The sequence below is a fragment of the Sus scrofa genome, chromosome 1 (assembly GCF_054392235.1).
Source record: "Sus scrofa isolate SSC_HxYL_T2T_F1_AM1 chromosome 1, Sscrofa_HxYL_maternal_Yorkshire_Landrace_v2.0, whole genome shotgun sequence".
In the NCBI taxonomy this organism is placed as follows: domain Eukaryota; kingdom Metazoa; phylum Chordata; class Mammalia; order Artiodactyla; family Suidae; genus Sus; species Sus scrofa.
In genome coordinates, this window is record NC_139383.1 from 285170058 (window position 1) to 285194920 (window position 24863).

Sequence of the window (24863 nt, forward strand, 5' to 3'; positions counted from 1 at the left end):
TTCTTTTCTCCCTCCCTCTTCGTCTTCCTTCCCTCCTTCTTTCTTTCTTTCTTTCGTCTTTTTAGGGCCGCACTCACGGCATATGGAGGTTCCCAGGCTAGGAGTAGAATTGGAGCTGCAGCTGCCGGCCTCCACCATAACCACCTCCACGTCAGATCCAGACTGCGTCTGCCACCTACACCACAGCTCACGGCAATGCCAGATCCTTAATTCACCGAGCCCGGCCGGGGATCAAACCCGTGTCCTCGTGGATGCTGGTCAGATTCGTTTCTGCGGAGCCACGGGGGGAGCTCCGTATTTTTTAATGGTCTCACCTTTCCCCTTAAGTACATTAGTTTAGAGCGGAAACTCTTCATCACTCCTGCAAATGGGAAATCATTGCCCACCGTGGCGGGCGTCACTGAAGGTGGCCCGGAGAACCACCACCACGTCATTCCATCTGAGTGCGAACGACTGCCGGCCCAAGGCTCTCAACGCAAGGTCTGCTCTCTCTCTGTCGGGAGGTGGAGGGAGCGTTGGAATCAACCAGGACTCCCTCAGGTTGGCTGCAACTAGGATGATGCAGATTTTTTGGTTAAAAACTCAAAGAGCTCTCTCACAATGTGCTTTACCTGCTACCACGACTTCACCCATCGTCAGAGGGCTGGTTGTCTCACACACGAGCATCTCTGTGGCACGCTGTCAGCCAGCTGGCAGGCAGGATGTGCCTGTCATCTGCACGTGCTCCAACGTGGTCACAGCTGGTCACACTGTCGTCACTTCACATGAGCTGTCACCCCCCTACGTCCTGCGTGGGGTCAGTCTACCTGCCGCTTAAATGTCTTCAAAAGGACGTGCGGCAATGTGACAAATCGTTACCACACACCCGGTGTCCTCAATTCTGGATTTTCCTGCAACAAACAAGGGTCTCACAAGACCAAAGAAAGGACGATAGCTGCACATCCGTGAAGCTGTGTTGTTACCAGGAGCCCTGGGATGGGATCGCCTGCCACACGTTAGACAGTAAGACTCGAGGCAGGAGAAGCCGCCAACCCCCTTGGAAGAGATGGAAGAAATTTCAGAGCAAAGGCAGGCTGCTGTGACTGATTCATGTGTCACACAGGACTATCATGAAAGTCTGCGCCATAGTTTAATTGGCAGCATGTTTGTTTCTTTCCTTGGGGGTTTGTAAAATAATGGTGTGTCTTACAAGTGATGGCATCTTAGATGAGATAAACCCTGGTATTTCATCTAAAATCACCTGCTGTATGGAAATGTTCCTGCATTACCCCACCCTGCCACCCAGACTGGGCACTGGGAGTGTGGCCATCTCCTGCGGAGGGCAGCGGTTCTCAGACCCAGGCCCACATCCACCACCCATGGGCTTACTGACACCCACGTTGCTGGACCCCGCCCTAGAGTATCTGAGCCAGCCGGTCTGGGCGGGGCCTAAGGACCTGCGTTTCTAACAAGCTCCACGATGCCACTGCTACTGGACCACACCTGGAGCGGCTGCCCCTTCACTGAGTCCTCTTCACCCTCTGGCTCTTTTCAGCCTGGTATGGGTAGGGATGGAGGGTCCAGGTGGTACCAGAACTCAGGCAGGAGACATGCATTCCCCCCCCCCCCCTTTTTCCTTTTTAGGGCCACACCTGCGGCAAGTAGAAGTTCCTGGGCCAGGGGTTGAATCAGAGCTGCAGCTGCCAGCTCATGGCAGAGCCACAGCAATGCCAGATTTGAGCCACTTCTTCGACCTACATTGTAGCTTGTGGCAACGCCAGATCCTTAACCCACTGAGTGAGGCCAGAGATTGAACCCGTATCCTCATGGATGCTAGTCAGGTTCCGAACCTGCTGAGCCCCAAAGGGAACCTCAGGAGCCACGCATTCTTGTCGACAGCTCGGAAGGCAGCGTCGCCCTGGCTCTCTCTGCAAAGAGAACTTGACTTGTCGTGCAGGCGAGCAGGGGGGACGCCCCCAGCCTTCTTAAGACTTTCAGCAGGTCAACACTTCTTTGTATAAAGAGATTACGGCTTTAAACGCTGGGGTCAAGGTCCTGAATAAACACAGCCGACTGGGCTGGAATCTGTTCATGGTAATGCTTAGGATGAGACGGAACAAACAAGCCAGGCACACCTGTCCTGCCCGCTCCCACGTGTTCTGGCTGGAAACACAGCGGCTCCCTTTCCCTTTGGTACATGTGTGTGTTACTGGTTTAGTAAAATGAAACATCTGGGCGCTCTTTTCCTCAGAAAGAACAATCGATTTTTCAAGCCGCCAACATGTCCTTGAAATGGAATATTTGCCAACACTGCCCTCTCTCCCGAAAGCAAGAAGCAGGGAAATGTGTCCTCAAAAAAGAACTAACAAACACAGACGTTACTAAGTCTTTTCCTTCAAAAGGCCCAGATCGGCTCACATGCTCACGGAAGTGAATGTAAAAGACGCTTTAAGAAACAGGAGACAAAGCTGCATCCTGGATAGAAAAGGTTTATTGCTTATAAAAATAAGTTACAAAACAAAACAAAACACTCGGCATGACACCAGTGCTCATTCCAACTACAAATGACTTAGAACGTGGATCCGGGAGGATGGGCTGACCAGCACCGCGAATGCACAGGGGAGGACGGGCCGGGGCGAGTCCTCATACCGGGTCCTGAAGAGTCTGCTCTAGCCTCCCCAGTCCACCCCCAGCGGATCATCAGTCCATCAGCAGAGAGCGAATCTGTTCCTCGAACTCGGCCTATTGTACGACACGCTGCTTTGCACGAGGGCGCGGGGGGCTGTGTTGGTGTCCGGGCCGGGAAGACACGTCTGAACCATCATGTTACTTAGGGCTCGTTGGGGCAGGTGCTGGATGCGGGGCTGGGGCCGGGTTACTGCCGGCAGGTGTCGTGGAAGGCTTCGAGGGTTCGGAAATCCCTCCACGTGGGGGGAAGGCCGTCTTGCAGAAACTTCCCGCAGCGCTGGCATGGGGCCTGGAACAGCTTTATGTAACTTCTTAACCAGGTCTAAAAAGAGAAGTGAGGGGAGAGATGAAAGCAATGGGGGCCAGGCCTTCCGCCGTCCTTCCTGTCCAGCCTGGTCATCTTCAGGACACAGAGCTGGAGTTGGTGGTGCCGCCAAGAGGGACCCTGGGACTTTACCGCACACCACATGCAGAATCCACCAGGTCACAACACTGCTGCCTCCCAGTGCTGGCGCGTCCCCGCTCGGCCCCGTCCACCCAAGGGAGTTTTAAAATAGAAACCCCTCCTCCCAGAGGCAGGAAGCGCCCCCAGGGGAGTGGCACGAAGCAGCCGGCAACCCCACCTCATCTCCAACCCCACCTCATCTCCAAGGCCAGGCCGGGTCCTCTGAATATCAGATCCCGCCTCTCCTTGTTCCCCACCCGGAGGTGCTAGCGGATATGGTTTGAGAATGCTCCACTAAGGTCAGCATGCCTTCTCTCTAATCTGATTTCAGGGGTCACCACTCAGTCACAAGGTGGCCCAACAGCCCTGGGGGGAGGGCGGGGACAGCCTGGTGCCACCCACTAACGTAATAAGCAGCAAGTACACACTCGAGGGGTTCAGGGTGCAGAGTCCTTCTGGGCGTCATGCATAAGCATGAGACGAACATAACTCGATTCTCCCACTCAAGGAGCTTCGCTACCGCACCAGCCCAAAACCACAGCAGCAGGCGGCTCGGGAGGCAAGACCCCACTGCGACAGGGGCGCGGACCATGTCGGGAAGAGAAAGCTGATCTCAGATCTCAGAGGTCGGCGGGTTGACAGGCACAGATCCTCTGTCTCCATCGGCGCTGCCTTCCGGGTGGCAGACACGCCCCACCCCCGCCCCCGCCCCAAGCTAGGTATTTGAAGTTCCGGCAATAAACACGAGGAGGCCAGCGGATCATCCAGCTGAACTACGTGTGCTCTGGTGCTGATCAACCTCGAATTCTGCCCACATCCCCAAGTCGGTTACCAACACCGGGCATCGCAAGCTGTTACTGAAAACAAGACTCTCTATCCACCCAAGGAGGACATGCTCGCTGAAGCCAGCTGACGGAAACTGTTCTCTCGACTCGGGACACAACCAGGGGACCGTTCCGAGCCTGGGTCTGTTCCTTCAGCCTCCCTGCTGCGTGAGCCCGTCAAGAGCCCGGCGGTATTTTCTAATGAACTAAAGGCTCCGGAAGCTTAACTGTGGCGGCGAGCATCACGTGACGGGGCAGAGCGTGATCGGGCGAGGAGTCCCGTCCGCTCGGTGGGGACCTTTCCAGCAGGAGTTGCAAAGGGAGTGTGAGCTCAGTGAGGGGCGGAGCCTGCTGACGCGAGGGCCTGGAGCTGAGCCCATGCGCAGGAGCCGAGGGGTGGCCACGTGCTACATGTGGGCAGCAGCTCACGGATGGAGCGGCTCCGAGGAGGTGGGGCGACAGAGGGTCCTGAGTAGGACTAATTTCCAGGATGTAAATATTTGGGTTCCATATCAAGCCACATCAAGTGGGTGAACAACCAGCTCGAGAAGTTCTGAATGTCTAACAAGAGCTGGTGGGAGCCGACTCCAACACGCCGGGGCGGGGGGTGAGGGGGTGCTGTTTCTGGGCTGCTCCCCATCCCGAGCTCCACCCTGAATGTCTAAGGAGCAGGTGATGTGGAGGAGGCGTCACTGTACCTGCTCGGCGCCAAGCAAGGGCCTGGCACAGGTCAGGAGCATAGTAAGTGCCTACCGTCTAAACCAGCGCTGGCGACTGTGTTTCAGATCACTTCTGAAACCACCACTTGTCTGGCAATGAGATACCCCAGTCGATTAAGCAGGAAGTGGTGTCTCCCAGAGCCCTTCCCAAGTTAAGGGAAATATTTCCAAACTGGGCTGACTCGCCAGTGAGGCCCTTAAAGCTGAAGACAAACCAGCTGCCTTCCGAGTTGCCTGTTCTCACTTGAGGAGCCGACTCCGAAAGCCACTCACCATGAAGGATCGGACCACGACGTCTGGCATCTGGGGCAGCTGATAGTGGAGCAGGGCAGTGGTGGCATGGTCCGTCACCTGGGAACCAAGGACAGGGGCGGGTTAGAGCCACTCGGAACCGGCACAGAGCAAACAGGACGTAGGCGCTCCTTTTATAGGCTGCCCCCCGGGGGAAAGGCCATCCAACAACATCTGAAGGGTGAAAACTGGTTATCAAACTTGCGGGCACAGGTGAGCAGGTGGATTGCAGGCAGAAAGGACACAGGCATTGAGGCCTGGAGGCAGGCCGAGTGTGGGACTTGCCAGCCACTCCAGGCACCCGAGGGAGGAGGTGTGGCCAGAGGCCAGCGGGGAGGCCGGGAGGCCCCGCCGCTGCGTAAAGCGCCGCCCAAGCGCAGAGGCCGCCTTCCTGTCCAGGTCCGATTCCTCTTTACCTGGAACTTTTTTCCAGCCAGGGCAGCTGGGCTTTCTGCTCCCTGTGATTCCCATTCTGCCTCATAATTTGCAGCCATCAGGTTCTGGGGTCGGGACGCTGACCATTCCTGATGCCCTCTCCCTTAGGCGTCACCATTCCTACCCATTACCTTTCTGAAAAGCCATGCCCCTCCCTGTGTGGCCCCTGACCAGCTCTCTGAGGGTGTGGGCACCTTTCGGCACCTGTGGCCACACCTGCTGTCCCAGGACCCCTCCAGCAGACCAGGGGCACCAATGCTTTATGTCCACTAGAGGCATCTAGGGACCAGCTGGAACCTGTACCGGGTCTAAGCCCTGGCTCTGTCTGCTGACCTTGACCCAACCCCCTAATCTCTCTGGGTCTCAATGTCCCTCCTAAAGAGCAAAGGGCTGGCCTATCATCCCCTGTGTTCTGAAATGTGATGACACCACAGACTGCTAATGCCTGCCATCCATCAGCAAATTAATAGATTATATCTAACTCGACAGCTGTGTTCAAACTCACGGTTTATCTGTCTTGGTAAAGGGATTCTTGCTATTACAAATGTGGTTAAAAAGACCCCCCCCCCCCGGCCCCGTAATATGATTAGCTTTGTGAACAAGAGTAAATGCGGCCTTCCTGTGTCCACCTGTCCGTTCTCCTGCCCCCACCAGGACACAGACATGCTGATGGGCCTTGGCAGCGCTTAAACTCACCAGGTGGAAACCAGTAGGGCAGGTCCAGGCCCGCAGAGGAAGTTGCAAATGATCCAGAAATCAGTCCAGCTGTGTGTCCACAGCCAAGGCCAAGAGAGGCCACACCCCGAGTGAGGACAGAGGCTCCCCAGCTCACAGAATCCCTATGCCTCGGTTTCCCCTGGATAAAATGGCCATGCAGGTGAGGTGCTCATCCGCCAGCTGCACAAAGGGCCACCCGCCCTGTCGCGTCTGCTCTCCCTGGCTCTTGCACCAGCCTGCTTTCCCGCTGGACTTGCAGGGCCTGCCTGGTGGCTGGTGGCGCCCACTAGACAATTGGCTCTGGGCAGGCAGGGATCGCACTCATCTGGTTCATGCTGGTCCCCAAGACCTGAATATCACCTGGCATCTACTAGGTCCTCAAAACATATTTGCTGAATAAAGAAATAAACTTTACAGTGGCCATTCATCCAAGGCCACGTACCAGGAACACCTGACTGGTTTTCTTGCAAATACAGCAATGGTTCCTGCATCCGACATTGCTGAGAAACTCTTACTCCATTGACTTTCAAGATTAATAGTACTTATTCCTTCAAGTGCAAAGACTTTTTATTTTAAGCATTTTTGACAGACAGCTTTCTAAAATGAGCAGAAGAACGATAACTTGGCAACACGGCGGGTGGTGAACGGCGGGGGTGACATGAACGGCTATAAAACACAGCAAAGCAGACCAGGTCCCAATGATACCTGAGCATTAGAGCTTGGTCCCTACCCATCCTGATGCCTGGCTAAAATCATCACCACCACCACCATAAACAAACCATGCAAGTGCCATTTACGGGCCAGTAAGGCACTTCTAAGAATCTCACTTGCCATTACAAAGGAAGTAAGTTTCTGGAGACTTCTATCTCCTGCCCCTACCATTGACAAGCCTCTCAGGAAGCCCTGCCCCGCATATAGGCACGCGGGGGCAGGGAAGCAGGCTGACTCTTGTCTGTTTTAGAGATGTGGAGACCGAGGCCACCTCCGTCCGAGGACACCCCCGGGCAGCTCTCTGCTGAGGTCCATGTCCCCGGAGCCTGGGAATCATCTCCGCCCCGCCCCCCAGCCCCAATGCCAGGCCAGGTTAGATGTGTAAACGTGGCCGCTGGGTAACAGGCTTCTCAAGAGCAGAACGAACTGAATTAGTGAGAAAATGTCCTTCTCCAGAAATGGCTGGAGTCGGGCACCTAGGTGCTGTTTCGGCATCTGGCTCCCAGGCAGGGCACCAAGTCAGTTTTTCCATTACTGGGCAGGCAATCTGGCCAAATTCAGCCTCTTGATCAAAAAGTCCAGTATATTCTCTCTCTTTTTTTAATTTTAGTGATTTTTATTTTTTCCATTTTAGCTGGTTTACAAGTGTTCTGTCCAGGATATTCTCTTAATTGCCAAATGGCAGCAGCTTTTTCTAGTGTTGACGTGATCATCTAATTTCTTCAACTTCCCATCACCAATTACAGAACTACTTTAACAGAAGGAAACAAAGCTGACTGTTTGCGGCTGTTCCCCTCCCTTCTTCCCAAACTTCCTCCGCTGGGGCCAGGCTCCCTCGGCTGACCCCAAGGGACGAGGCCGTCAGATCTTCGCCTACAAGGACCTTCCTTTCTGCCAAAGCCTTCCACCTGCAATCAATCGTTTTTTTGGTTTCACACTTTTCAATAAGAAAGCTGTTTTTTTTTTTTTTTTTTTTTTTGCTCAGCATCCAAGATGTGGGGGAAAAAAACCAAAACTGGCCTGGAGCAACAACAACAACAACAGACACTGGCTATTAACTAATTCAAATTGACTCTGGGCCAGCCCAGCCTGGTTCGGGCCCATTGTGATGCGGAGCTAATGAGAGTCCCCTGGGAGATGAAAGCCGCTCCGTCTGGCGCGGAGGCTCAGCCAGGGCACTAATGCTCCCGAGAAGGGAGGCCATTCACCCCCGCAGCCCGCCAGGCCTGAAAAGAGCTCAGGAAGATCAAAGCCGATGGCGAACCCGAGGGGAGGGAGGGAGGAGAAGACATGAAAGTGACAATATGCCGGGAGATGGAGGCACGACGACGGAGAGGACTGGGGGAGACAGACTGCGATGAAACTGGCAGGGGCGGGGAGAGGCCGGCACCGAAAGGCTCTCCAGAGTGTGCAGAAGCAGCTGGGGACCCGGCCGAGAGGGGTCCCGTCACCTCGAGGCAAAGGCAAACTGCAGCTGCTATCTGGGTGCACGCCCCCTCCCCGCCCATCCCTGTCCCCGTCCCGCTCTGGGCTGCAGGCGAGGCAGGTCAGTAGGCTCGGGTGACTTCTCCCCTGCCGGCCAGCACACCCGTCTGGCTTTCTTGACCGTGCTCTGAGTGTCCTCCCCGCCCACCAGGGCTTAGGGAATTGCCCCTCCCCGGGGCACCCAGACGGATGGGGAGGGAACAGGGCTCGGGGCGGGGGGAGAGGAGTCTTTCAGGAGACCTTGAAACAGCTGCCTGTCAACACACTGGAGAAGGAGACGCCAGTCAAAACAAGTCTCCTGAAGCTCGGCTACCATATTGTGTGCACAGAGCTTCTGGCACCTTCCCTCCCAGAGCCTGGGAGCCGGAGGCTCCTCCGAGATCACGAGTTATTTCAGCGAAGCCCAAAGTGGAACTGCCTGCGTCAGGGCAGGATTCCAGTCCATGTCTACTGAGCACCAGCCCAGAGTGAGGGCTGGTCTACACCACGGGGCCCAGGGAGGAGCCAGGCTGCACGGGTTTGAATCTTGTCTGTGGCTTACAAGCTGGGTGACCTTGGAGGATTAATGTCATGGCAGGCAAAGACTCCTGAACAGAGTCTGACAGACGGCAAGCACCCCCTGGGCGGGTCGTATCTTTTCCTCGCTCGGTCCCCACCACCTCGTGACGGGCTTAGAAATGGAGAAGAGCTGCCACGGCCGGCGGGCCGGCGAGGGAGCCAGTCCCAGGGAGATCAGGTGACCCGCCCGAGCAGCAGAGCAGGGCCCTGGGCCCGGAGGACAGGCTGCAGGGACTGCGCAAGCAGCTTCCGAGGCCGTCTCCTCCCGGCAGGGAACAGGCCCCAGGACTCCGGGTGGAGGCACGACTCGGTCCCAAGTCTCTTCAAGGAGGGCAAACGAGGGCGTTCCGTCAGGTGTGCAAGCTTGCTGGCCAGAGAAATCACACTCTGAAAGGAGGGGCTGCTGGAAAAAGGGGGAGATCCTGCTGCCCAATGACGACCGGCAGACAGAGCCCACTCTTCCTCCCACGGTGCCCTCCAGCCAGCTGTGGGGGCAGAGAGAACAGGTTCAAGCCCAACAAGGCTATTTTCTGCTGCAGGTCAGCCCCCCAGAGCCTGGGTTTTATGGCGGCCAGACAGACCTGGTTCTTCGTCAGCAAGGGAAGGACAACGGACAGGAGGCGACACACAGAAAGGGTCAGTGAGCCGCGGGGAGGGCACGAAATTCTCCTAATATGTTCCTCATTCCCCAGCAGCTTCCTCTCTTAGAAAGCAAGAATCTGCTGTACTTCTTCGTGGCCCAGGGGCTGTCCTGAGCCTGCTAAGGTGTAGGCATCGGTCTGACTCTGTGGGCTCCCGGGCTGGAGGGGAGCTGGCAGTGCAGCAGAGGTGAACACACCACCCTCAGCTTCTAGAAGGCAGTCTGGGCTGGGGCCAGGTGGTGTGTTGCTAAAAGCTCCCGCAGGTGACTCTGACTTCAGCAGTGTTAGGAACCACAGGCGAACCTGCGGTTGCAGGTCACTACCTGCTTCCCCCCACCAGGGGGCAGGGGCAGGACTCGGGCCGCGCAGCACGGGGTGGGGGGGCACCTGAGCCTGAACACGGGCTCTCCGGCTAAGCGGTGCCCCTCCCAACGCATCGGATTAATGGCACCAAGTGCATTATCTGCCTGCCGGCACAAACCCATGAAGCCCAAGGCCTCCCCTGCTGAGCTCGGGGAGCTGGGGCCTCTGCCTATTATAAAAGTGTGTTCCACAAGATTTAATAAACCGAAAAGTTAAGTACCCACGTGTTCAGAAGTTGCTTATTTAACGGAGATCCAGGTGTGGCTCTCCTCCAGCCGATACCTGCTTCCACAAACTCCGAAGAGAAGCTTCTCTCCGGCTGCATCACCGGGAGCAAAAGGCAGCGAGGTGGGAAGGAAGACGCGGAGCTGTGGGGAGGCCGGGGTGCAGTTCTGGGCTCGGCACTAATTACCTAGGTGACCTTGGCCACATGGCGCCCCCAGGTCTAGGTTTTTGGTGGACGCTGCTGCAGGGCCTGACCGCACGCCCCGAGGCTACGCGTGTGCCGAGCGCCACCCTCGGGCCAACCATTGGTGCCATTAAAGCCCCTTATTCGCTCAGAAAGGACAAGATGATCCCAGCAGGCGGCAGGGGCGCTGCCCTGAGGTGAGGTTACCCTGGTGCATGGAGCTCAGTTTTGGGAGGGTTATGGAGCACTCAGAACCCGGAGCCCATCGGCCCAGCCCAGTTCCTGGGAACCTCTGCCCACCTCGATGGGTTTCAGAGACTCTGGAGCACAAACTGACAGGCAGGCAAGTCAAACGCTTGCTACCTGGTCATACACACGCCGGTCCTGCAACTCAGCGCTGGATGCGCTTTCATGCTACACGAGGAGACTGGCTCAGGAGGGTGCGTCTCTGCTCGGGGTTGAGCCCAACACAGACCCCCCCTTGGAGACAGGGGCACGGGGGCCTCTCCGAGGGAGACCATGCTCTGTGGGTCTGGGAGTCAAAGATGTGAACCTCGCCTGTGAAATGTTTAAAGAGACAGCAACCCTGCCAGCAGTGCCGCTCCGAGGATGAGCACTGGTTTTATGAAGAATATTTAGAACAGTCCCAGAAGTACTCATTCCATGAAAAGAGGCACTGTCATTATTGCAAACCTGAAGCTAGGAAGCCAGGCCACAAAGTGCTGGGGGCGGTGGGGAGCAGAGCAGAGACCGGCTTCTCAAACTAGGCTCAAAGTACAGGAGAGGAAGCACGGGCGAGGGCGTGGGGTTAGTTTTTATTATGCAGCTCCAGTCTCTAATCTGTACCCTGGATTTGTGTGCCATGGGCTGGGCAGGCCTAGAGGCCAAGGCGGAAGTCCGGGGAGACAGGGGCTTACGGGCAAGATCAATACCTCCTCCTGCTGATGGAGGAGCCAGGCGCACGGGCTCTGAAGGGCTTAGAACTGTCTGCGGAGCCGGCGGCGCTGCTTGGGCGGAGACCGGGGCAGGGCCGCGTGGGCGGAGACTGGCGAGGGGAAGACAGACCCTGCTGCTCTGTCCTGAAACCCCGGGACACAGCTTTGAGATCAAGCTCTGACTGAGAAGGATGAGGCCTCATCTATAAAGCACAGCGCAGAGGGGCTCCAACCTGGCTATCTGGAAAAGTCCCAGCCAAGATGCCTCTGATGCCCCAAAGGGAAGCCCCTCAACCCCCTGGACCCCTGAGTGCAGATTGGCTGTGGCTGGCATCCAGAGGCAGAGGCGCCTCCCCCAGGCCACTCCGCAGCCACCTGCAGCGTCTTCAGAACACTGTGGCCTGGGTCCCAGCCCTCCTCTGCCTTGGAGACTTAGGTGAGGGCCTCCCCTCCCCTCTGGGCTCTCCTGTACCCCCAGCAGCACCCTGGCCGGAAGCCCCCACCTGCGCTCTGCACTGGTAGGACCCCCGGGTGAAGGAGAGAGGAAGCAGGTAGGAGGCTACTGATTGATTTTTGGCCGGTGGGGTTAGGGAAGCGGAGTGAAACGGGGAGGTTGAGGGGCTGTGCGGGGAGAGGGCCTGGGTGAATGGGGTCGGGGGGGACCCGGGGCCGCCCCGGGGAACTCTCCAGCGTCCTGACTGGCCTTAAAGGCCATGGGCAGGGCTGAGAGGGGCCTCCCAAAAGGTCCTTCCCATTTCCCAGGATTAAAGAACTAAGGCTCTTCATTTAGATGAACGAAAAAAGTTCAATGTGTCCAGATGGTAAAATGCCAGATTCTGCGGCTGGCTGCCAGCAACGTCCCAAGCCCTGAGATACCTGAATTGTTCTGTACCCACTTGGTGTGATGTTATTTTCTGCAGGAACAGCCTTGCAGTTAGAGAAACACATCCAAGGACATCTGGGCTTCCAACAAAATACAGACAATACCACCTACTTCCCCATCAGGACCGAGAAGGAGGAGAGACAGCAGAGCAGGGAGCAGGCCCTGCCTGAGAGGCGGCTCTGTGGCCACGGGGCTGGGCAGCTGGGCCCCGTCCTGCTGGCGGGGAAACAGGGCGTCAGGGCAGAGCACATCTATCTCCTCTGCCTTCTGGGGATTGCCAGACGTGCCCAGCCCTCAGGGCACGCGGGACTGTCCCAGGCCCTCACTCTCTGACCAGGAGATGAGATGACATGCCCGGAAAAAAATGAAGATGGACAAGGCTTTGGTGGAGCCTGTGGATTTGTCACGGCAGCTGGGCCTTGATTTACCTGACGCAGCCCCAACTGGAAACAGACCACACCTACAGACGGCCATGAATCCGGGCCGTGTCCCTCCTGTGACAGTGAAAACAGCAGGAGACAAAGTCTACTGCACATGTCCTCTGAGCACCTGCGGTGCCTAGTTCGTCACCAGTGTCCCCATCACACGATGCCTCACAACAGGTACCCTACGAAGCAGGTTTTGTTTCCCCCTTTCACGGCGGAAGGACCTGAAGCGTGGAGAGAGGCTGGTTCCTGGCCCAGGTCCCCCCGCACAGCAGCGCTAGATGCAAATCCAGGCCTGTCTGGTTCCCTAGCCCGTGTCCTCACAGCTGGGGCCACTGCAGAGGCCAGCGGGATGGAGGAGCGTGGTCACTGCCGACAAGCACCTGAGAGAAGCCGAGTGAGTCCCACGTCATGCCTGGGGACTCAGGGAAGTTCACACCAACCCGGTGAGGCAGGTGCTCTCAGGCTGTCTGCCTCACAGATGAGGAGACTGAGGCACGTCAGGCCACACAGGGGCAGCCAGCCCCCCCCACCCCCAGTGAAGCTCTGCTGGCGTCATGGGACTGAAGGGGCTGCTCCTCCCTCTGTCGTCTGGAATGACAGCTGCACATCTGCAGCCTGCCGACCCCTCTGCGCTCTGCCTCCAGGTGAAACGGCGGCGGGGCGGATGCCAGGCCCTCTGACAGCGCCTCTCCCTCTCCACCTGCGGACCTGGGGCCGCACACACACCCCACCTCTTTCTTGGGCCTCCTTGCCAAGATGTGAGCGGTTCGTAGCTGCAGATCTGCTCTCCCTCTTCCGGAGTCACGGGACGAGCAGGCCCGGATTTGAAGCGAGGAGGTTAAAGATCGCAGCAGTGGCTCTGCCCCCGCGGAGTTTAAATGTCAGAAAGCCATGAACATGCTGGAAACCTTTCCCGGCTCTTTGTGACTCTGCCCTTTCAGCCAGTCCCCCGACTTCTACGTCCCATTCTCTGAGTCTGCTCCGCCGGAGACCTGCTGGCTATAAAAAGCTCCTTCACCCCAGGACGAGGTGCAGAGAGCCCCCGGGCACTGCGGTAAACGATGGGGACCGGTCGGCAGCCGTGGACCCAGAGCCAGCTGTCCCCAGCCCGCCGCGGCTCCCGCGCCGGGTGAGGAGTCTACTGAGGAAGAGGGACAGGGCTTGTGGACAGTCCCCGTCGCAGACAAAGGCAGGTCCCGCTGCGCCTCACTGGCAGGACGGGCCGTGGCCTCCGAGCCGGCTCTACGCCGGGGGGCAGGCCCAGCCCGAGGAGAATGGCACGGGGCGTGCGTCCATTCTCTTGGCTCCTGACGCTATTTTCCAGAAATAAAAGGTGGGGGGGGAGGCTGGGCTCGGCTCTGCGTGCAGGGCTCCCCGACCCCGGCTCTGTCACAGGGAGGGGGCCTGGAAGGACTTTCCGCCTTCCCATCAGGCCTCCTCCGCGGGGCCCACCGCTGCTCCCTGTGGACAGGAAGATGCGCACGATACAGCATTTGTGACCAGAGAACACGGCCGAGAAAGGAGCACGGCCGGGAGAGCTCCCCCGAGGGAGCGAGGCCGGCAGCCCAGGGCCCCGGCTCACAGACGGGACGGTCTTCCGCCTGAGAAACGCCCTCGACCTGGTGCCTGAGGGTCGCCCGTGACCATGTACTTTCCCAAGCACGTGTCCTCCGTTTCAGGTCGAGTCTTTCCGGAGGAGGCTGACAGTGAAGCCTGCCCGGGCTGGGGGGCCGCACTGGGTGTGAGCAGGTGTGTGACGGGCAGAAGGAAATGTTTACTGCTGTGCCCTCGAGCAGCGTCTTCCTGGGAAACACTACGAGCAACATCCATCAGGGCACCTAAACGTTAAGCGGGGAGAAGGAAGAGAGAGAATTCTCCGAAAGAGCTGATGCTCAGAAGCAGAGCTGAGAAATGCTGCCACCTAAGCTTTTGTCCTGGCGTCTAGAGGGTGAAATGGTAAAAGCACCACGCCATCACTGGACCGGGCCTTCGGAGCCGGCAACGGACACAGCCGTCCCGCTGGGCTTTCAGTGCCCGGTCTGGCTGTGGAACGGGGAGGGCTGCCCTCTGCCCCCGGCCCGGCCTGAGACCCACACAACGAAACGAGCCCGGAGCCATCTCTCCCCAGCCCCTCGTCATGAATGTGGGTGAATGTGTGTCCACGGCACACGCGCCTCACCTGCCCCACTGACATCTTCCGCGAGAACAGGACCCACACCTCTCCACGTGATGAGGATTAGTAGAGAGCTGCTGTATTATTATTACATTTTTGCTTTGGCTTTTTAGGGCCGCACCTGTGGCACATGGAGGTTCCCAGGCCAGGGGTCGAATCGGAGCTGCAGCTGTCAGCCTACCCCACAGCCACAGCAACACGGGATCCGAGCCGCGTCTGCGACCCACACCACAGCTCACAGCAACGCCAGATCCTTAACCCACTGAGCAAGGCCAGGGATTGAACCCATGTCCTCATGGATACTAGTCAGATTCGTTTCCACTACACCACAACGGGAACTCCAGAAAGCTTTACTGATAAAGGAGTCCACTGAACTCTGGACGGCATTATTTTCCAGTACATTCTTAATTTGACAGCAAATAGACAACGTACATTTAGACAGCAGGGAAGAAAGGGGGCTCTGTAATCCACCAGTTCGTACCTGCGCTGGACAAGGAGACGGACCTCAGTGTTAGGCGCCTTTTGTCCTCATCAGAAAGCACTCTCGCCGCTCTCCAAACTGTGCTTCTTTAATCTAGTACAGGTCAGTACCAGAGGTCAAGTCCATTTAGTTAAAAACAGGGGAAGGGAGGGCTGATAAAGGCGCCTCAAAGCCAGACTACAGGCCCTTCACTAGCTAAGATCCCCAGCTCACCGCTTTCACTGCTTCCACCGTGTTACATAAGCTGCGAGGGGGGACTGGCGGGTGCTCTGAGACCCCCCCCACATTAGCTAACATCGAACTTTAAACACGGCTGCAGTGTGCGTCTGTAGTTTTAAACAAACAGAAAGGGTGCTTGGCAGGTTATTTTTAGGGGCGATGGAATAAAAACACAGCACTGTCTCTCCAAATCTACACTTCCCCAAATCTGTGTTTCACACATTTTACAACTTCCTAATCAACTTTCTGCTTGCGATCGAAATACTTAATACCACACAGGACACTAAAAAAAATATGTGCAAAGGCAAGCCTGGACAAGCCCCTTCCTCTTTGGAGTGAAAACTGGGCCACTGTTAAAATGGCTGTGGGTTATGGGTCTGTGAAGTTCAGGGCCTCCTGAAGTCACTGCCCACCTTCTGTGGAGCCAGGAAGTAACTCGCTGCAGTACCAGAGGACGGTCAGATAAACCAGGTTGAAAAAAACAAAACCACTTTTAATGTTCCTCTCTATGAAAGCGAATCAAGATACAGATAACGAGCAGCGTTCTTTCTCCTCAGAACGCCCTTCAGCAGCTGCTGGGGAAGAAAGACAGGGCCGTTGGCATGGACCAGGGTGTTAGCAATTAAGGCCGAGACTTCAAGCACGCAGAGCAGGTAAAGGCCTTGGGTATGGTCGCCTAGAGAAGAAGGCCAAGGTTAAAATGCAGCTGTGTGCACTAAAGCCCACGCAGGACCGCATGTGTCTTTCCTTTAGGCTCTGGACCCGGGGAGGGGGGCTGTTTTCTTCTCTGTGTCTAGGTAGCTTAGAAGAGTCAACACTATGGTTTTCTTTCTTTCTTTCCTTCCTTCCTTCCTTTCTTGGCTGTGCTCATGGTGTGTGGAAGTTCCTGGGCCATGGATCAAACCCGTGCCACGAGCAGTGACCCAAGCAGATGCAGTAACAGCGCTGGATCCCTAACCTGCTATGCCACAAGGGAACTCTGATGGTTTTTTTCCTTTTCTTTTCTTTCTACACCCACCCCACCCCCCGCCCCGCTTCCTTTAACGGCCACACTCATGGCACATGGAAGTTCCTGGGCCGGGGACTGAAACTGAGCTGCAGCTGCGACCTACATCACAGCTGCAGCAACGCCAGATCCTGTAACCCCCCCACACTGGGCCAGGGGTCGAACCTGCCCTGTTGCAGCAACTCAAGCCACTGCACTTGGATTTTTAATCTATTGTGCCACAGCGGGAACTCCTGAGGGTTTTCTTTTTTAAATCGACGTTAAATTGCGGATGGGTTTTGGATTTACAGACAAGAGGCCAGGACGGCACACACAGTTCCCACATTCCCTCACTCAGCTCCCCCACCGTCAGCGTCTTTCACTGTCAGGCACGTTCATCGAAACTGAGAAAACACTACGGGTCACTAACTATGGACGCAAGTCCAGACTTTATTTGGATTTCACTGTTTTTTCCATTAATATGCTCTTTGTTTCAGAATCCAATCCATTTATGCGATAAGATCATGACATGTTCATGCTTACACAGGCTCTCAGTGTGTGGTGTTGAGTCTCAGACTCCTCCCCGGCCCTAGACATCTGTCCTTCGTGTCCCCCTTTCACTACAAAGGGGTCCAGGGAACAATGCAAACTGACGTACATTCAACACCATGGCACAATGGAATATCACTCAGCCATGAAAAAGAACGAAATCTTGCCATCTGCAGCAACATGGATGCAACTAGAGAGTCTCGAACTAAGTGAGGTCCGTCAGAAAGAGAAGGACAAACACCACATGATATCACTTAGATGGAGAATCCAAAATAGGGCACAAATGAACCTATCTACAGAACAGAAACAGACTCACAGACACATAGAACAGTCCGGTGGTTGTCAAGGGGGAAGGGGAGATGGACTGGGAGTTTGGGGCTAGGAGATACAAACTACTACATTTAGAATGGATAAGCAGTGAGGTCGTACTGTACAGCACAGGGAACCATATCCAGTCTTTTGGGATAGAACATGATGGAAAAGAATTAAAAAAAAAAAAAAGAAGAGGAGTTCCTGCTGTGGCTCAGCGGTAACGAACCTGGCCAGCATCTGTGAGGATGAGGATTTGATCCCTGGCCCTCGATCAGTGGGTTAAAAGACCTGGAACTGCCATGAGCTGTGGTGTAGGTCACAGGGTTGGCTTGGACCTGGCGTTGCTGTGGCTGTGGTGTAGGCCGGTGGCTACAGCTCCAATTATACCCTTAGCCTGGGAACTTCCTTATGCTTGATGAGGCCCTAAAAAAAAAAAACCGACAAAAAACAAAAAACAGAATAAAAGAATGTATATACGTGTATGACTGAGTCACTTTGATGTACAAGAGAAATTAGCATGGCACAATATTATAAATCAACTATACTTTAATTAAAAATAACTCCCCCCCCAACACCCCCCCCCCATTAGAGGGCTGGTCCATTATGCTCCTTTGATACAAAAGCCCTGTGCTCACTGCTAAATGGCGACGGTGCTTCCTTTTGGGCGATGAAAATGTTTTGGAACCTGACAGAGGCGGTGGTTGTAAAAGTACTAAAAGCCATGGAATTGTCCACTTTAAAAACAGTTAACTTCATGTTAGACAAAATTTCACTTCCATTGGAAAAAACCCCAGCCTCCTCTAGGCTACCTGGCACACCATGGACACAGCTATCACTTCAGTGGGGATAATAGGGCCAGCTTTCAAAGTCGTGTCCCTTCTCCCCAGCAATACCTTCAGTGGTTTCTCACTGAATTGAGAATAAAATCCAAATTCTGCACCAAGACCCAGAGGCACCTGCCAGCCTGGACTCCACTTCACACGCCCACCTCGATCCCGCCCCACCCGCTGCCTGCTCCCATCACACGGGCTCCCGCCGGTTCTGGACCACCCGAGGCTTCGGGGTGGCTGCGACCAGCGTCCGGGACCTTCCTCCTGCTCCTTCTCCCCTTTCTGTCCCCATTCGAATTCTGCTGCAGAAGGGCCTCCTGTGACTCCCCTGACGCGACGTGAAGAAGGCCTCCCTGCTCTCGACCCCTGTCTCCCAGTAACAAGCTGGAGTTCTCTGATTTATCAGCTTTCTCGTGTGCCTTGTTTCCCTGGATTCCCAGGACCCAGCCGAGGGCCTGGCGCAGGGCCAAGGGGCTCGATGAGCAGTTGCTGTCGAACGAGAGGGGGCGACGAATGCATTTACAACCAACACCCTGGTCTGCTCTGCGGGAGGGAAGCAGAGAAGCAGGCGGCTGGTGTCCTACAGGGGAGCTGGCCTGGGTGCTGTGGGAGGAACCCTCAGAGGCCCCAGTACTGAGCTGGGCCAGGGAAGGGACCCTTCCACCACTGGGAGCTGGGAAAACGGATTCTCCCCGGTCACACTTCATTTTTTCCCAAACAGTCTTTCTCGAGGAAAGCTAACATCTGGAGAAGACGTCACTGCAGGGAAGAGTGGGGGTGGGGCCGCCTCCCCCCCCCCATCCCGGAGGCACCTGTGTAGGTCAGAAGGGCTGTGAGAAACTGAGTTTAAAAGCTGTGAGTTGAGCTTGGAACAACTCACAAGCCTCTGATTTTTTTTCAAGGTATAATTTACATACAGCAAAATTCACCCTCTGTAGGCATACAGTGCTATGGGCTTTGAAACATACAGTTGTGTAATCACCACGATTAAGATGCAGAAGGGCGTTCCCATCGTGGCTCAGCGGTAAGAAACCCGACTGGGATCCACAAGGACAGGGGCTTTGATCCCTGGCCTCGCTCAGTGGGTTAAGGATCCAGTGTTGCCGTGAGCTGTGGTGTGACAGACGTGGCTCGAGGGTGCTGTGGCCATGGTACAGGCCGGCAGCCACATCTCTGATTCGACCCCTAGCCTGGGAACGTCTATATGGGGCAGGTGTGGCCCTCAAAAGACAAAAGAAAAAAGACACAGACTATTTCCATCACCCAAATGTGTTCCCTGATACCTCTTTGGGGACAATCTCCTGCCCTCACTCCCAACCCCTGGCAACCACAAATCTGATTTCTCTCCCTAATGTTTTGTCTTTTCCAGAATGCGGCATAAACGGAACCACACAGTGAGCAGCCTTTTGTGCCTGGCTTTTTCCACTTTTTAAAAAGCCTCTCATTTAAGGCCAATGTTCATACGTCGAAGTACTCATGTTGCTCTTAATCTCTCTTGAGGAAGAACAAAAAGTGAAGCTTACCTTCTGGAATACTTGATAGTTGGATTTGGACCATATATCAAGCTGCGGGGGAGGGGGGAGAGAAGAGAACATCAGCATCAAGGTGAGAATATTCTGGGCTTCAAGAAATGATGCTCTAACTGCTGCTAAGAGGCTTAGGGAAAAGACAAACAAAAACCCACCCCAAACTATGATTATAAAACAGCAGAATCTTGGAGTTGAAAGGATCCTATATGTTGTGCCTTAATTTCTTCTTTACCAACCTGTGGTGATTTAAAGAGATAAAATGAAGGGGTACCAAGAAGTCAACCTGAGGCCCTGGCTGCATCCACGGCCCTGTGCACCGAACCGCTCGCTCACTTTCCTCACCTGGACTCCCACCGCGGGTCTCCCGCTCCACATGCCAAGGTCAGTGCTGCCTCAGGACCTTTGCACCTGCTGTGCTCTCTGCCTGGATTGCTTTCCCACAAGCCCTCGCATGGTTCCTCCCATACTTCCTTCGGTTTAAATGTCACCTTGTCAGAGAGGCATTTCCCAGTCACTTGGTCTAAAATATCATTCCCATGCCTGTTGTCCTGCTTCTTTTTATCCTCTCGAAAGTTAGAAATTTTCCCAGCACTTAAAACTGACTGCAACTTTATTTCTTTTGTGTACACGGTCCTGGCACAGGACCTAGTGTGTCACAGGTGTGGGTGGAGGAAAACAGCTCCCGGGCTGCTGGGCATCAGTTCCCCGCCAGGCACATACTCTCCCGCTTACACCCAGAAGCAGCCAAAGTGGCTGGATCCATGAGCAACCTTCCTTCCCAGGGGATGAGTCAGTGGTTCAGGGCCCGACCTGGAGATCTCGCTTGCTGGTGCGCAAAGTTGGCTGGCTTCAGAAGCCTCTGGGGGAATTTTTTGGTTTTTTTTTTTTGTCTTTTGTCTTTTGTTGTTGTTGTTGCTATTTCTTGGGCCGCTCCCGCGGCATATGGAGGTTCCCAGGCTAGGGGATGAATCGGAGCTGTAGCCACCGGCCTACGCCAGAGCCACAGCAACGCGGGATCCGAGCCGCGTCTGCAACCTTCACCACAGCTCACGGCAACGCCGGATCGTTAACCCACTGAGCAAGGGCAGGGACCGAACCCGCGACCTCATGGTTTCTAGTCGGATTCGTTAACCACTGCGCCACGACGGGAACTCCTGGTTTTTTTAATATACAGATTTCCTGGCCCCTCCCGGAGGATCTGAATTAGGAGCTCTGGAAATCTGTTCATTTGTTCACCCGCTGCAGCAGCGCTCCCCAGGTTAACTGCGATGGCTTGTCAGGGCAGAAACCCTCCACCAGGGAAAACAGGGGTCTGAGATGAAGGCGGGTGGAGTCTGGAGTGAACCCAGTCCAGCCCTCCTCTGGCAACTCCTGGTCCTGCATGTGGCTCCATCAAACCAAAACCACTCTTGCTGCACAGGCTGTATGATAAGTCAAACCAATGCCTTCCTACCATCTCAAGAGGTTACAACAACAGAGTGCAAAAATAGACTACAGTGTAGGAGAGTGAAGGGCAGTGCAGACTAAAAGAGAGGCTGTCAGTATGTCCCACGGGTGCTAAAAAATCAGTTTCATATATGAGTTCAAGAGCTGAGCAAATGGAAACACCTGGTCAATGGGCCCCTTGGAAGTGGCCTCGGGGGTTGGCCAGCGGTTACGGTGGAAACCTGAGACACGGCTACTTAGGCCTGTAACTGGTGTATTGATCTCGGGGCGCCTGGGAGCACGAGGAGCCATCAGACTCCTCCAGGAAGACAGGCAGCAAAGTGCTGCACTGGACACGGGACAGTTCTGAGTTCTGTTCCAGGCTGTTGGCTTTCTGAAAACAGCCCTCGGGAATGAAAGGTCAGGCTGTGGACAGGCACGCGTTCCGTTCTCCCTGCCTTCCTTCTGTTCATATGCAGAGCGATCGGGGTTCAGGGGTGGCCCCTCTGGCCTCGGCGGGGCTCCTGCGGAGGAGGTCAGTTAGCGGATCCAAGGCCGCGGACACTAACGCGACAGCTGCGATCGACCCTTCCCTTGCATCTGTCTGTCCCACCCCAAGAACCAAGTCCTTCCTGGATTTCCACAAGAGTCCCCTCTACTCCGGCTCCAGTGCTCTCCAGAGAGATGGGGTCCACTTTCAGCCTCTGCTCCCCAACGAGGCCAACCGATGGGAGTCCGAATTTAAAAAATCTCCAGGCATTAGATTTTTAATTTGACAGGTTAGTGATGTGCAGGGGAAAAGGGGATGTTTTACCTCCAGAGAACTGAGGGAAGTCTCAAAAGAAACGTGAAGCGAATTCCCTGCGTTATCAATCCTGTGGAAGAGAAGTGCTGGGCGGGCGGCAGGCACGTGGGAGAGGAGGAGTCCCCCCATCGTGGCTTGAGCGCCAGAGTTCAGCTCTGGGCTTAAAAGACGTAGCCTCTGAAGACGCCCCAGACCTTGTGGAGGGAGTGAGAAGGATTCTGTGTGGCTTTTAGTTTCACCAAAGTCACTGCCAAGATGACAGGGAGATGCCAAGGATTCTAAATCTAAATCTTAGGGAAAGTCACATCAGTGTCTGGATTTGGAACCAATACAGTTCTTGTTCCATTTTCAGCCGCCAGCTGTTCCTTCTGAGGCTCTCCACTGTTTACCCTTCCTGCCTGCTCACCTCAAACGCAGGCCGACCACAACACCAACACAGGGCCACGGAAGGAAAAAAAAGGAAGAATCTGCAGTTGTTTTATAATATTGACAGGTAATATTTACTGAGTATATTATCTTTCTTTAAATTTTTATTCATTTGCTTGTGTAAGGCTGCACAAGTGGCATAAGGACGTTCCCAGGCTAAGGGTCGAACTGGAGTTGCAGCTGCCAGCCGACACTACAGCCACACAACATGGGGAGGGATCCGAGCCGTGTCTGTGACCTACACCACAGCTCATGGTCATGCCAGATCCTTAACCCACTGAGAGAGGCCAGGGATCAAACCCACATCCTCATGGATACTAGTTGGGTTTATATCCCGCTGAGCCACAAGGGGAACTCCTTTTTTTTTTTTTTTTTTTTTAATTTTACTTTCTTGGCCACACTCACGGCATGTAGAAACTCCTGGGCCAGGAGCTGAACTTGCACCACAGCAGTGACCCAAGCCGCCGCAGTGACAATGTGAGATCCTTAACCTGTGGCACCACAAAAAAACTCTAATAGACTGAAAGTTTGTTTTAATTGAAAAGAGAAAACCATATATATATGTGTGTGTGTGTGTGTGTACACTCACACACACACAACCCTTCAGTATCTGCAAAATATTTTCACAGAAAAATCATCCAGAGAGAAACATGCACAGGTTTAATGAAGAGATGGGCTCTCCAGCCTAACTGTGGCTTCTCAAACCACATTCATTCAAAGGGAGCGTGTTGCTCTTTCTGGAGGTGGTTTAAATTTATTCTTCAGGACCCTAGGGAACAGTTCTGACCATCTGGGATAGAAGGACAGTGGACAATACACTCTAATTTCCAGGCTCACGGGGGTAAGAGAGGGACCGGATGACAATGGGTTCCCCTTTTGCTGTGAAGGCACAGCAGGTAGTGTGTACTTGATTTTCTGCTAGATTTAGGCCAAAGAAAGCCACTGAAGCGAGCATTCTAGAGTCCGTGCCCTGCTTCTCCTCAGGGCCAGGAAGATTTCAGAAATTCATTTCAGGAGGCTGGGACTGGATCCAAGTGAATATTTATTAGCTGCAGCTTATTTGCTGCAAAGGAGGGCATGGCTACCAATTTTTTGCTGGCTGCAATATTCAAAAAGCAGCATTCTGGAAGCTGCAAACTTTCAGCCCCATGAACGAGACATTATTTGAACTACAGTATCAGGAGAAAGAAAGTAAAGGATCCCTCAGTATTCTGGGCAAGCATTAGAATTCTCTTGAAAGGGAAAAGCTAACCTTAGAGTAATTGTGGCTGAATGTGCAGTCTTGGGAGCAGCCTGCGGGACTCTGGGGGTTGTGGTGAGTGTTTTAGGGGTGGGCACGTGCTCTCTTCCCAGGTAAAATGAAACAAAGCCACAGATGACCCACGGCTTCAGCACAGAGACACCGGCTCTCAGGTTACACGTCAGGCATCAAAGGTCCTCCGGATGCACAGGAAGAACTGGTGACGTCAGTGACGGTCAAATGTGTTCACAAAAAAGAAACATCAGAAAGTCCCCAAATCGCAGGCAACAGGATGCTGCCGCCACCGCCGGCGCCCAGTGAGGGCGGATACCGTTGACCCACGACCGCGCCCGCGTTACCCTTCGAAAGTTTCCTCACAAATCTCCGAGAGGATGATAAAAGTATTGCCGGTTCACAGATGGGTGGGATGTTCAGCAGCTCGCCAGCATCACGCAGTTGGTGCGGTAGAGAATTCCAAGGAAACGCTGACGCATGGGGCCCCCCGGGGAGGGGCGTACCCTTGCAAGGTTCAAGATGATAAATCCTCTAGGCCTTCTGATGTCACAATCATCACCCCTAAAAGTCCTTTAGCAGCAAGTGAAAATGACGGCTATTTATCAGAAAGTGATCAGTTCTTCATTTCCAGAAATAATACAATGACCTATGAATTATCTAAAATCAACACTTCCAAAGAAGACTCATAAGCCTCACAGAGACTTCAACTTCCAAAGCTTTTATTTGTTAGTAGCTTGATCTCCCAAGGTCACCAGGTGATGGGGGAGAAGGCTCTCGACCAGCAGCGGTGATGAGTTTCTCCATGGTCTCCCAAGTCTGCAAAACCCCAAACTTGTATTTGGTCACCTGCTTAAGCCTGCCCACCCTCCCCTGGAGAATAAGAAAGTGAACAAGTTTTATGAGTCTGTTATTCTTCAACTTTTCACTTTCAATCAGGACATACATTTGTTACTAAAAAACTGCTGAAAGCACAATTTCGGGGCATCCTCTGCATATGAATTAAACCGGATCCCCCTTCCCCAGCTCTCACCCCCCGCCCCACCCCGGCCAAGTAACAAGAGGCCATTTTTCTGAAGGTCGTCTGAACAATTTCAAAGGCTATAACAAATCAAAATGTTCCCTGCATCTAATATCAAACGGGGCTGATGCCAACACTTATTAGAGAAATCAGATTCGCGCTTCCCCAACCCCCTCGACCCACACACACTCACACACACGTCCAACTTTGAAGTGGGAAGAATGCAGGGATCAGAAATTACCCTGGAGACGGCGCTGCCCGTCTTTGAAGGTTCCCTTTGATGCCACCATTTCTTTTCCTCGCCTGTGCTGGGAGGCTAAAAGCCGCCTTTTTTATTGATATGGG

The 24863-nt window shown here is 54.5% G+C and overlaps 1 protein-coding gene across 8 annotated transcripts in view; it reads right to left on the bottom strand.

Moving 5' to 3' along the window:
- Positions 1–2448: 2448 nt before the first annotated feature.
- MED27 (mediator complex subunit 27) overlaps positions 2449–24863 on the bottom strand; it is a 204286-nt gene continuing 181871 nt past the window's right edge. For 2 of the 8 annotated variants that reach the window (XR_014836987.1, XR_014836989.1), the window contains exons 6-8: positions 19584–20564; positions 4929–5006; positions 2453–2989 (exon numbers count right to left, since the gene is read on the bottom strand). Coding sequence is in view for 4 of the 8 variants with exons in the window: in NM_001001644.1 (NP_001001644.1) it covers positions 2855–2989; positions 4929–5006; positions 19584–19625 (255 nt within the window). In the remaining 4 variants the exon portion in view is untranslated. 8 annotated transcript variants of the gene reach the window in all.